General features: G+C 35.7%; 1 protein-coding gene across 1 annotated transcript in view; it reads right to left on the reverse strand.

Annotated features, from left to right (window-relative positions):
- Positions 1-12,646, reverse strand: part of LOC135224973 (glycoprotein-N-acetylgalactosamine 3-beta-galactosyltransferase 1-like) — a 16,566-nt gene extending 3,920 nt beyond the window's left edge. The window contains exons 1-6 of the mRNA XM_064264276.1: positions 12,584-12,646; positions 11,228-11,359; positions 10,179-10,367; positions 6,624-6,765; positions 2,628-2,746; positions 1,330-1,440 (exon numbers count right to left, since the gene is read on the reverse strand). Of these exons, the coding sequence (XP_064120346.1) occupies positions 1,330-1,440; positions 2,628-2,746; positions 6,624-6,765; positions 10,179-10,367; positions 11,228-11,359; positions 12,584-12,593 (703 nt within the window). The 5' untranslated portion in view covers positions 12,594-12,646. The remainder of the gene's footprint in view (positions 1-1,329; positions 1,441-2,627; positions 2,747-6,623; positions 6,766-10,178; positions 10,368-11,227; positions 11,360-12,583) is intronic.
- Positions 12,647-14,136: the final 1,490 nt, after the last annotated feature.

Genomic DNA, 14,136 nt, shown 5'->3' on the forward strand with positions numbered 1-14,136 from the left:
TAAAATAATACGTAAGTTGCCGCCTTAAATCTCTATAGTGAGAAAATTCTATATAATTACTGGGTATGAACAAACATATAATGGGGTCAATCTTAGGTAGACTGTTTACTTCTATCTACATAGCAATCATTTATTTTGTTCTGTAGATGGTGTTGGCTGTAGGTATCAGTAATTCGATCAGGTGTTTAAAAATTTTTTTTATAGCATTCTATGTATGCCTCTGCTATTGAGAATTACTACAAAATGCTGACTTAGCTGGTTTTGAGAACTAAAGAAACCAAAATGCATTTATGAAAATATTACTTCCGTTTTATTGTCTTACATAAAATTATTTTGTAACTTTACAATATAAAAAAAATTTTTTGAGCTAATGCGTCTGCGCGTGAATTTGTGTATGAGAGAGAGAGAGAGAAAGAGAGAGAGAGAGAGGGAGAGAGAGAGAGATTATATTTGTTGCGCTGAACGGTGTTTAGATCATCTTTCTCAAGAGATGGAAAGATAAGTATACTGCCACTTTATAAAGTGCTAGTGTCTTTCATGAGAGCTTCTCGCAATATATATATATATATATATACATATATATATATATACTATATATATATATATATATATATATATATATATATGTATATATATATACATATATATATATATATATATATATATATATATATATATATATATATATATATAAAAGCTGTTGAAATGCTGAAAAGGAATCACTTTACTCATTCTTTGAAATTACGAAAAGTGCACACACAAACGTCGCATACACGTGACCTTCGTATTGAACTCAACAATGTAGAATGAAAGTAAATCTCTCTCTCTCTCTCTCTCTCTCTCTCTCTCTCTCTCTCTCTCTCTCTTGTGAAGATGAGGTAATGACGTTATTGTGGAGGATTTAAAATGAATAGACGGCAGTGTGTGAAACTATTCATAACAAAGGCCTAAATGTATGTAGCCTACACAATCTCATCAATAGGAATACTAAAGTAGATTCACATCATCTTTGCATTTGATGTCTAGGCCAGTCCTTTACGACGCTCCTGATTGGTTGTTGATAAGCCAATCACGGGGCTGGAAACTCAGTTTCTCGAGAGAGTTCACATATGCAGGATGTATGCGCCACCTCTCCTGTGGGATACTTTTGAAAGACTTATCCCTCAGGAGAGGTAGAACATACATCCTGCCTATATGAATTCTCGAGAGAGACTGGGAATTTCCAGCCCTGTCATTGGCTTATCAACAGCCAATCAGGAGCGTCGTAAGGTACAGGAAACTACTCTAGTCATTGCTTAGTATTTCAGAGGAGAAGTAAGAAGTCCTTACCTAAGGTCACGTCCTCCATTCCTCCGTGACTTCTAGGGCAGAGTGAGTCATTGTAATAAGTTTTGTTGCCGTAGACCCTCAGAGTTCCCCTGCTGAGAACGTAGCCGCCCCCTTCGTGGTAAATGAGGCAATTTAAACATTAAACATGCAGGCAGAAGCAACAAAGTAAGTCAGCAGAGTCATGGCGACAGTTCTGCCTATTAAGTGATGCTATTCGTTGTCTAGAACAGGGGCTCTTATCAAGGGGTGTCCTCCATACCCCTTGGGGCTATGAGAACCAACGGGGGTGGGGGTGTGTATGGGAGTTGATCTCTGGATATTTGTATATATTTGATTTTAATGTGTCAGTGTATACATGGGCATACATTTTGTAAATAAGTAACTATATAAAACTTTAAATGTTTTTTGGATTTTCTTGTATGCTCTATTCCTAGCTATTCAGACCTAAAGTATGTTTTAAACTAAGCATATTAAGTTATATTGTCAACAAATAGGACTTAACTGAGTAGACTTGATTAAAGAAAGGGGGTATGGAACCATATTGGGCAGTTCACTTGGGGTCTGAAGTCATCAGAAGGTTAAGAAGAACCCCTGGTCTAGAACATCGTTTAGACCACTGTTTGGAGTTCAGTGAAAATCATTTTCCTTTCTCGGTTTATCACGTCAAGAGGTATATCTACTGAAACTGAAGTTTTTTTCATGAAGAAGTTTACTTATGGGCTAAACATTCAACTGTATTATCCGGAAAACCTTATTACGTAAATTTCTTCATCGGATATAAAAATTATAAGTGGTTAGTTATGGTTTGCTGCACTTCGGCCCTGTTGGATGGGTATTGTTTTAAAAAATGCTCTTTGCACAATAATGTTTAGCTGCAGACAGCATCGCGTTCCCAGGCAATCTGAACAGAAAATGGGAATTTAAGTGTAGAAAATTGGACAAAAAATGGAATTTGTGTAGGAATGGGATAAAAATGGAATTAAAGTGTGGAAAATGAGATAGAAAATGAAAATTGAGTAGAAAATGGAAGAGAAAACGAAATTTAAGTATAGAAAATGGGACAGACAATGGAATTTACGTTTAGAAAATGGGACAGAAAATGGGAATTCGAGTGTAGAAACTGGGACAGAAAAGGGAATTCAAGTGTAGAAAATGGGACAGAAAATGTAATTTAAGAATAGAAAATGGGATAGAAAATGGTATTTAAGTGTAGAAAATGGGACAGAAAATGGAATTTAAGTATAGAAAATGGGACAGAAAATGGAATTTAAGTGAAGAAAGTGGTTTCCGTGCATTACCTCCACCCAAGTAACTCCTGTTTTTGTCCCCACGCACAACGGCCCGTTCACCTAAGCCCATAGGAAATTCCGGGTCATAGGGGGTCAGAACGTACCTCAGGTTTTCTATGATGGCGAAACTGAAAAAAAAATAAATTAAGTTACTTTTATGAATATCCTTACATGTAAGGTGTGTGTATGTGTGATTGAGAGAGAGAGAGAGAGAACTTTCGCATATATCAGCACAAATTGTTAGAAGTTTGTTAATGTTTAAAAACAAAGCACATTTGACCTGAGCAAAAGAGGCAGTCTGAAGGAATGGAGCCTATACTCCATACAAAAAAAATGTACCACTAAATCATTATTGCTGAAACAGTTTCGATTTGCAACAATAATGACGGTAATGTCGCCTACGATATCCTTGAGCTCAAAGCGAGGTAACATAATTCAATATGCATTTTAAGGTCATTGGTGAGAGAGGCTTAATCATTACTGTAGACTTTCGTTGTCATACACAAAAGAGCACTTACGCTTACACACGAGTAAATGTTGTCAAGGCCAGGTAGAATATTTCATTTTGCGAGCTTTTCGAAGTATATAACCTCATCATCAGGTTGAAAATTATTGTAAAAACGTCAAAATCATTAAAATTAACAATGAAATCGTCTGACTTAAACCTTAACAGGATGAGTAAACCAGATAAAATGATACAAAACTTAGAGTGCCAGTAGAACCCAAGAATTAAAATCTAATTAGCAAAAAAAGAACATGAAAATACAGACATGAAAAACGCTGAAATGAAAATAATGGCAAAATGCAAGCTAAAAAATGTCATACGCAACTTAAAACAGCTGTTGACCTGTCGCATACCTTCTGAGAAAATCATATAATTTCCAGTTGTATACAGGACAAGTTGTTACCCAGTTCCGATTTCACCCTTTTCACAAACTATGACAGTAGGGTAAACAACCTAGTGGACTACCTGCGGCCACCTTAATCGTGTTCGGACCCACCTTCAGAAAAAGCAGTTGGGGCTAGTTGGCTACATGGGCAAGTTGGCACACTCAAAATAACTTTAAAGTTTACCTATAGATGACTCTAATACATATACTTTATAATTGCCACGTGGTTCCTCAGTTACCAGCAAAATTCTATAGCGATATAACGTAGGAGCTCGAATTGATGAGATAAATTTTGATTTTGATGGTAGTAAGTAAATTTTTTTATCTTTCTGTTATTTGCTATAACATCTATGCATTCATAACAGATTATTTTTCATTTATCGCATAGTTGTCCTGGTTTAAAGATTCTTTACCATTAAAATGAATCATTCAAGGCTTCTTGGTGTGCACTGGCAAATGTTTTTGTACCAAATGGTAGGGATGGGGCAAGTTGGCTCAAAATAATTGGGGCAAGTTGGCACACGTTATTTGATAATAGTAAGCCTATTTATTTATATAATTTAGTTTTGTTTCTGGATTTTTGGAAGGTTAATAAGATCAGTGTCCTATCATTTCCTCCAAATTACTTTCACAAGTTGCAGCCCCTAAATGTTAGTGTTTATAAACCTCTGAAAAAATGTTAACAGAGCATGTGATTCATGGATGACTGGTAATCCAAGATAAAGTTTGCCCATCTGTGACATCCCTGGTAAAGTTTCCTTGGCTTTACCTCTTAGCTGTCATTTATTCTGATATTTTCAATGGGTTTAGGATTGCTGGAATTTCGCTTTTGAATACAAACTATATTTCAAGATTCTGATTTTATGGGTGCGTATATAACAGATCGAGAGACGTCCGAAAAGACACATGGGCTTCAGATTAGTCATCAGCGTGATACAGAATTTAAGAACTGCTCCTGCTGATTCAGAAGAAAGCTCAGCTGAAGAGAACCTGTGTATGGTAAGCCAGGAGGAGTTTGGGTCCAGTGCAGGGCATGTAACATGTGGGAGCATGAAGACTACTGACGAGGATTTATTTGACACCTGCCACAATTACGAGATGATGATCTGAAGTAATACTAATGCCTTATTTTTTGTATTTTGGAAATTCAGAGGGTATATTTGTTATATGATTTAAATGCAATGTAGTAATTTTCTTTTAATTCTCAATGTGCCAACTTACCCCATATCCGGGGCAAGTTGTCAGGAAAAGTTATTATTTTCAAAAGCTTATTGTTACCTTATATTGAAAGCAAACAACAATTATTTTGCTCTATGATAAAGGCGAATGTTATCTTTTTTTATATTCCCAATAACCAAAATTGTAAAAAAGTGTGCCAACTAGCCCCGGTCTCCCCTACTTTAACTCGTCCTGACTCCGGAGATGGGCACCAGTCACGAGTCATAGGTCGTGGGAGCAACACCTCGAGACATGAGACTCGTGACCACCTCCGGTGTCAGGACGTGTTAAAATACTTATTCTGAAGGTGGGTCTGAACACCATTAAGGTGGCCGCAGCTAGTCCACTCGGTTGTTTACCCTATTACTTAATTATCCGCGTTAGTGAACGTGCTCTCTTGTGGCCGACAAAGGGTGGTTTCGAAAGAGACAACTTTGTGTGCTCCAAAATCATGTCTGAGCGAGAAGTGGATCCGACGTCTAGAAGAGTCATGTGTCGCCTTCTGTAGTGATCTATAGTCCCTCGTTGGCCGAGTGGATTTCGCGCTTGGCTACCAATTCGGTGGTCTGAACTTCGATTCTCGACTCGGCCAACGTGGAACCAGAGAAATTTATTTCTGGTTATAGAAATTCATTTCTGATATAATGTGGTTCGGATCCCACATTAAACCGTTGGTCCCGTTGCTAGGTAACCAATTGGTTCCGATATACTTCAAGTTCTTTACAGCGTGCCTTCTGCCCGTAGGTGTAGGTAACCCCTTTCGTCCTTTTTTACTGTACCTCCTTTCATATTCTCTTTCTTCCATCTTACTTTCCACCCTCTCCTAACAGTCGATTCATTGTAATTCTGCGAAGTTTTCCTCCTGTTACGTCTTTCAACCCTCTTTACTGTCCATTTCCGTTTCAGCTCTGAATGACCTCGCAGGTCCCAGTGCTTTGCCGCTGGCCTAAATTCTATATTCAGTTTGGTTCCCTGGAAGAAATATTCCAGAATTTTATGAAAGAGTTTTCGGTAAAATAATTCTGGAGAAAATTTTATATCTTGATGAAGTTTGTATTTTTAGTTTTTACTTTCACTTCTTTTGATATTTAATGAGTTTTTTTAGTTCTATTTGTGTTCTAAATTTTGTCTCTTTTTGTTAGTTCTGGCCGTTCTGTTAGTTTTATTTTGATATCAATTATTATTGTTCGTTCTGTCAATAAAATTCGTAAGATAAAATGTGCTATCTCGTCCATTATCAAGCTAAGATTAGCTATTACTATACATATATAATATACTTATGATATATATATATAATATATATATATATATATATTATAATATATACTATATATATATATATATAGTATATACATATATATATATATAGGATATATATATATATATATATATATATACTATATATATAGATATATATATATATATAAATATATATTATATATATAATATAGTATCTCTATATTATATTTATATATATATATATATATATATATCTATATATCTCTATATATAGATATATATATATATATATATATACGTATATATATATATATATTATATAGATATATATACTATATATATAATATATATATATATAATATGTTATATATCATATAGTTACTTATTATTCATATATATATATGATATATAATATATATCTATATAGATATATATATATATAATATATATATTATATATATATATATATATATATATATATATATACTATATACATATATGTACCTGTATAATATATGTGTGTGTATATATGTATATGTTTATATGCATATGTTTTGATTTGTATCCGTATGCTAAATTATCTCCTGTATTACATACTTCACAAAGACCTTTATGAAGTCTCATACCTATAAACTTTGTCCGACATGAATTGACTCACGTATCATCATCAGCTTTGTAGAACCAGTCGAAGTCCTCGAGGTAGTGATCGTACAAATACTTGAGAGCCTCCCGCGTCTTGCCCCACAGGACTCCGTGGCCTTCTTTAATACCTGGGAGCGTCACTGGTTCCAGTTCCTCAGCTGCAGGTGACAACGCTTTTGGTTATGAGTGCGCAAAGCTATTCATTATTATTATTATTATTATTATTATTATTATTATTATTATTATTATTATTATTATTATTATTGAACTAAGGAATCTCCGGAACGAGGTAATTTCATCGCAGTAATTACATCGTGGTAAGTTCATCGTGGTAATTTCATCGCATGGTAATTACATCTCATACATTTTCACCGCATTGTAATTACATCGTAATACATCACATCGTCAGTGATTTGAATGAGTTATCCTATATTGCGGAGGAATGCTTAACTGGAGTAAATATCCTGGATTTGCAGGAATTTATGCTGCGGTATTTCTAGCATTTCGTATATTCCTTTTTATGTGCTGAGGTGGTGGTAGCTGACCCACAACTGCTTGGGATACTCCAACGTACGCCTGTGTTGCGATTCAATGTGTTGATTCTTGAGTTGTGATTGCTTTTTTTAGTTAAGTTAATCACTTTGGCAGCTTCAACACGAGCAACATCTCCTGCATGATTGTGTTCTCCCAGTCGTGATGGAATTTTCATTTGTATGAATTCTTGCATGGCACTTTGTTTTATGAAACTGGCCACATTTCCAAATAGTTTTTTCGCCACTTGTTCGTTTTTTCAAAAATAGATGAGTATTATCAATGTGCTTCTTCTTATTCCTTATGCTTACGACGTACTGCAGAGGCCTCTTCATGGGTTTAGTTTTGGTTATTTACAAAACCCGAAAATGTTCACCTTTCTGAAAGCAAGTTGATTGCAAAAACCGAAAATTTTTAAGAAAAATTTCTTATATAGGAAAAGTCAACAAGCAGCTCATTTGTTAATGTTCAGATAGTTAGATACTTTGATCTCATCACCAACTACAACAGTAATACTTGGACGTTTTACAAAAAAATGAAGTGAATTATATTTTATTTTCATTTATTTTTTGGCATTGTGTGGTGAAAGAAACCTTACGATGAAATTACTGACGATGTTGTATATTGCAATGTAATTACAATGCGGTGAAAATGTATAAGATGTAACTACTATGCGATGAAATTACCACGATGTAATTACTGCGATGAAATTATCGGACACCAAACTATTAACAATTAAAATCCACAGTAGTGTTAAGATATTGTACAATGCTAAAATTTGCTAGGAGCAGTATCCGAAAGTCTCTCCTAGTAAATTTTAGCATTGTACAATGATATCTTTTTAACACTACTGTGGCATTTAGCTGTCACTATTATTATTATTATTATTATTATTATTATTATTATTATTATTATTATTATTATTATTATTATTATTATTAATATAGCTGTTTCCACGGCTGGCTGGAGGTCGGTTTTTGGTTCGGGCATCCTCCACTGGTGTGGTTGGTATTACCAAGGTCCAGAGAGTATACTTTGGGTATTATAGGCCGTCCAGGTGAAATGCCGTTGGTATCCGGTAAGCTAGCTCGTCTCTCTCTCTCTCTCTCTCTCTCTCTCTCTCTCTCTCTCTCTCTCTCTCTCTCGCTATCATTTCTATTGCCCTCGTGACACTCTGGAGGTGGTAGCAGGAGCTAGGGGAAGTATTATGTAAAGTTCATCTGAAGTAATGTTTATGACAGAGAGAATGGTAACAAATATTTTGAGTTATTGCTTATTGTGGCTGTCCTGGTTGCATCCTACCTCCTTATAGGAGGAGTCCATCACTTGTTTCACTGTGCGCTCTTTCTAATAGCACACCCACTTCGGCATCTAGTTTATCGAAGTTCCTTTTCAGGAATCTTGTGACTCTTTTTTTTATTCTGAACTCCATCCTGATGTCCTCAGATACAATCTGCACAGTCTGGGTTAGGACATCTGTTTTCTTGATGCTCTTACCATGTTGCTCTTTTCTTGAGTTGGTACCTAGTATCCATCTTCTGCAGTGCTTTTGCCATGGGCATCATGGAGACTACGAAGAGTAGTGGGGACAATGAGTCGCCTCGAAAGATTCTTTTCATGATGTTAACCACTGCTAGCCTTATCCCAGAGCTTGTGAATACTGTATTTAGCTGTGCATCGTATATTTTAGGAAGCTAATGGTGCTTTTGTCTACCCCATACATTTTCAAGCATTCAATTAGCCATGTGTGCGATATCAAGTTGAAGACTTTCATATAGTTGGTTCTTCTTCGCTTACAATTCTTCATTACCATTTTGCCTACCAGTAACTGGCCTTTTGTGCCCCTACACTATCCTTCTGCAGCCTTTCTGTTGGTGGGGGATGGTGTTTGTGTCTTCTAGGTAGTTATATAGTATCTCACTGATGATACTTAGCGCCTCAGTGGCGTAATCGGTATGGTCTTGACCTGCCACCTCGGTGGCCGCGAGTTCGACTCTCGGGCATTCCATTGAGGTGTTAGAGATGTGTATTTCTGGTGATAGAAGTTCACTCTTGACGTGGTATGGAAGTCACGTAAAGCCATTGATCCCGTTGCTGAATAACCACTGGTTCCATACAACGTAAAAACACCATACAAACAAACAAGCTGATGATACTTGTTAGTAACTTCCACATTATTTTTAGGCAGGTGATAGGCCTGTAGTTACTTGCTTCATCTCCCTTGTTCTTGTCTCTCTGTATTGAGGATGTTGTCACTATGGTTATCCATTTGGATGTTTGGTGGTTTGTGATACACTGCTGGGGTTGTTCTACTCTGCATGGGTGTAGGGCACTCAGTATCCAGGAGGCTTTCTGGTTGGGCATTTTCTTCAGTTGGTGCCTGGCAGTGCCTGTCGTGATCTCGGTGAATCTTTGTCTTATTCTCCCCATTTCTTCTACCTTGACATCCTGGAGTCATGTTGCATATTTGTTGTGTGACACCGAATTGCTCCATATGTTTTCCAAGAGTCTCTTATATTATCATTATTATATTATTATTATCTTAAAGGAGATGAAAAAGCGAAGGAATGTTAACTATAGTAGAGTTACTGCTCCTAGTAAGCTCGTCGTTGGACGAGTGGTTTTTATCTCGCCTACCAATCCCATGGTGCGAAGTTCGATACTCGGCTCTGCCAACGCGGAATCAGAGGAATTTTTTTTGGTGATAGATGTTCATTTCTCGATATAATATGGTTCGGATCCCACAACAAACTGTAGTTGCCGTTGCTAAGTAACCAATTAGTTCCTAGGCACATAAAAATATCTAATCCTAGGAGAGCTGTTAATCAGCTCAGTTGTCTGGTAAAACTTAGGTATTCACTTTTTTACAGCTCCTAGCTCGTAGAACTAACGACAAGTATTTTTTCATAAACTTGGTATGAGACTTTGATACGAGAAAGTGCATCAGTTTATGGGTTTACTCGTTGCAAGAGCAAGTGCTCACTTTGACATAAGTCCAAAAACACCTGTTAACATCGACGAAAGTGCAGGACTGACTTACCTATCTTGTCCCCGAAGAAGATGAGTTTGTCGCACCGCTTGCCCCAAGTATTCTTGACAGCAATGGCGCTTGGGTTGCGTTGGGGGATCGCTAAGATCCAGCATAAGATTTTCTTATCTCTCTTCTCTGTCTTGCTTTCGATTGATGAGGTGGTGGTGTTGTCTGTCGTCAGTGATGAGGTGGCGTTGTCTGTAATCAGAGCTGTTACTATAAATGAACTAGCGTCATTATATAACTCAGATATGAGTTAATTTATCAGCAAGATTAAACAGCTTAAACAGTTTCAGTACAAATGAATCTATAACTATTAATATGGAATGAAAGGTATCAGGCTTAAGGGAAACGTTTATGCAGAATCCTGAATGACACGTCCACTCTTGCGAACAAGCAAATTTCTCTCTCATGTTCAAATTCTGTTATTCTCAACACTTCAAATCATGTTTTTTTGTGAATTCTGAACACACATTATTAGATCATATTAATCCTAAGCAAATTCTAAGCAAATTAATACTGAATCTGAAAATATTAAAAACACTTTTACAACATTTCATAGTTACTGAGGGGAAGTTTTGCGTTGTGAAAGCAACAGCATAAGAATATATATATATATATATATATATATATATATATATATATATATATATATATATATATATATATATATATATATTAATCAAAGGAGAGAAAGCATTTTCAATGATAGTACACACACTTTACAAGGCAAAATATTTCACAGGAGAGGAGATGCAGGAAAGTTTTTCTGGGTCCATCAGAGTTTTTATGGTCAATGCCTGGTTGGGCAGCTAGTAAATATATATATATATATATATATATATATATATATATATATATATATATGTGTGTGTGTGTGTGTGTGTGTGTGTGTGTAAAGTTTATACACACACACACACACATATATATATATATATATATATATATATATATATATATATATATATATATATATATATATATGTATATAATATATACATATATATATATATATATATATATATATATATATATATGTATGTATGAATATAACTTACCTTCATGACTACTGTTCAGCGACCCCCTGAGAAAACTTGGCTGACTACCAGTAAAGGAATTGTTGCAAAATATTAGGATACTGATAATGCAACCAATGCCAAGCCCCAAAATCAATGGGAGTTTCTCTCCCCCTGGAAAAAAAATGGGGATATATATACACAGACCGTCTCGGGATGAGGCTTGCATTTAATGTTTTAACTGTATCTATTTTCGTCCGAAGTCACTCACTCTACTTCAATCGATTGGAAAATTCTGTACTACTTGATTAATTGCTGAAATGGAGGTTGATGCATTTGGATCGAGTTGTGAATTACACTTAGAAAAGTTATATAAAACGGAACCAAACTCGTTTAACCTAACCCGAAGGAGACGAAGTCCATGCCGTTAAGGAGTAAAAACATTAAAATTTTTTATATAAAAAACAACATGAGTTTGTCAAATCAAGAAAATAAGGGAGAATTAGTTTTCGATATTTTTTCAGGAGGAAAAAAATTATATATTATTGACGGTGTTCTGAAAAAAAGTAACATCTCATGTAAATGGTGCACGTTACGAGTCAGATGATTTATAATAGTTTAATAGCAGCAAATCGAAGGATAGACAATTCTTCACCCATTAATTGGTCTTTTTCCGTGTAGGTAGTGAGTACACTTCACACATTTAACCTATTTCAATCTTCGTGAAAAAAATAAAATGATAAAATCACAATCTCGTCTCCATGAATCAGATCATTTTCGTAATTTGTGGATGAGCTTTCAGACCTTTCTTGCTTTTTCAAAGGGGAAGGATTCCTTCCAGTTTTACAAAATTGAACTTGGAGAGATAAACTTTTATAATCGCTTTCAGTATTGTTGATCAAAGCTGCACTATTTCTAACTTTTCACAGCTGACTGAATAAGGCTTCAAACACATTAAATTTCGAAGGTGACACGTCATTTACTAAACATTAAGTCACCATAGAAGTCAACTTTCATGAAAAACGTCATCACTGAAAAATTAAGATGATTTTTGAGTCTACTAAGTAAAACATGGGGCTCTAATCTTTTGAACAGGTAAATACGGCCACTAATACTCTTTAGAAGTTACATGACCTTTTTGATGAATCACAAGGAAAAAATGAAGAAACCAGTCGTCAGAAATATCTTAATGGAACAAAAATGAATTAAAATGTCATTCAAGGAATTGTTATTTTTCATGGGATCACAGTTTACACCAAGGAACCCGTCAGCAGACATCGGCATTTATAACTTCAGTTTTTATACTTATAAAAAAAAGGAAAGGAAGCTGACAAACGCAGAATCGAATGCCTTACTTAAGTCACGAGTCGAAACAAACCGTTGCAGATAAGAACTTACTGTTTCTCATTGTTGTGGGTGACAGACAGACTGACGCTCGGAACTGACAGTGGCCACCAGCACTTGTGTCTACCCCACACTTTTAGAATATTGGCATGAAACATCTGTTGGGGTACTTATGATGAAATGTTGATTGTACTTTTTTTGAAGTGTTGTCATCGACAGCTGTGGGTTGATTCTTTAGATTGCGCAAGTTTCCTTCATCAATAGTTTCAATTATGTCATCGTGAAATTATGTTGATATATATATATATATATGATATATATATATATATATATATATAATATATATATATATGTATATAGTATATGTTTTAACTTATCAGCAACCGTTATGGCTCAGATGTCATTTCCAAGTGTAGTATAGATCCCAGGAGACGATTACCAAGAAACTTGAGGGAGCTAAACTCGACCAGTGTCTCTTCAGTACTGCAAGCTTAACAAGATTGTCCCGAACTTTGTCAAGTTCAAGCTGTATCGTGCCTCCCTTTACACGACCGAATTCTATACTGATGCCCTCAACAAGCTACTGGACTTGGAAATTAATACGAAAGGTTTTTTTTATCTCTAAACATATGTCTGCTGTTCAGGACCTACATCGACAAGTCCGTAGCACTTTTATTATATTTTATTATATTTTAAATACTATTTAACAAAAGCATTTCTGTATATATATATATATATATATATATATATATATATATATATATATATATATATATATATGTAGAATCTACTGGTCATTTTTACCAGATACATATGTAAATGTAATAGCCACATTGTCCTCTTAACTTCTCGAATTCTTTGCTCTTTTTTTTCGATATCCTTGTCACTACAAAGCCTCGAGATCCAACTTCAAAGAAATATGGAAGAAATCATGATGTCCGAGAAGGTTAGGTTGGCAAGGTGACCTCGTTGGGATTATGGTATCCCGGGTTCGTTCCCCGCTACCGGACATCATGATTTCTTTCATATTTCTTCGAAGTTGAATCTCGAGGCTTTGTAGTGACAAGCGCATCCAAAAATGAGCAAAGAATTCGAGAAGTGAAGAGGGCATTGTGGCTATTAGCTTTACCTATATTATATATGTATATGTGTATATATTTGAATGTTTATTCGGGCCACTATGTCTTATAATCAATCTTATAATCAATTTGATAGAGACCCTTAAAAGTTGGGTTGAGAGGGTAGCGTTGCCTGTTGCTGTCTCAGCCAGACTAAGAACTTCCCTTGCTTTGTATCTACTGTCTGAAACCATCCCAGGCGCTTGCCATAAACATGATTACTCTTGTTACTTCTTCAGATGTCTTCCACCTGTTTTTCTGGCAGGGTCCCCTCTTTCCATGTAATATTGGCACGGACTGGAAAACACCGGTCCAAAAGCACTTTACAGTGACTGGAGAAGGTCAAGGCAGGCAGGGAGATGATAGATAGAAAGCCCAAATGCTCCCAGAGAGAGCTAACGAGTGGACACCTCATCCAACAGCGCCTCAGTGGCGTGATCGGTACAATCTTGGCCTGACACCTCGGTGGCTGCGAGTTCGATTCTCTGG

Source organism: Macrobrachium nipponense, chromosome 12 (assembly GCF_015104395.2).
Source record: "Macrobrachium nipponense isolate FS-2020 chromosome 12, ASM1510439v2, whole genome shotgun sequence".
Lineage (NCBI taxonomy): Eukaryota > Metazoa > Arthropoda > Malacostraca > Decapoda > Palaemonidae > Macrobrachium > Macrobrachium nipponense.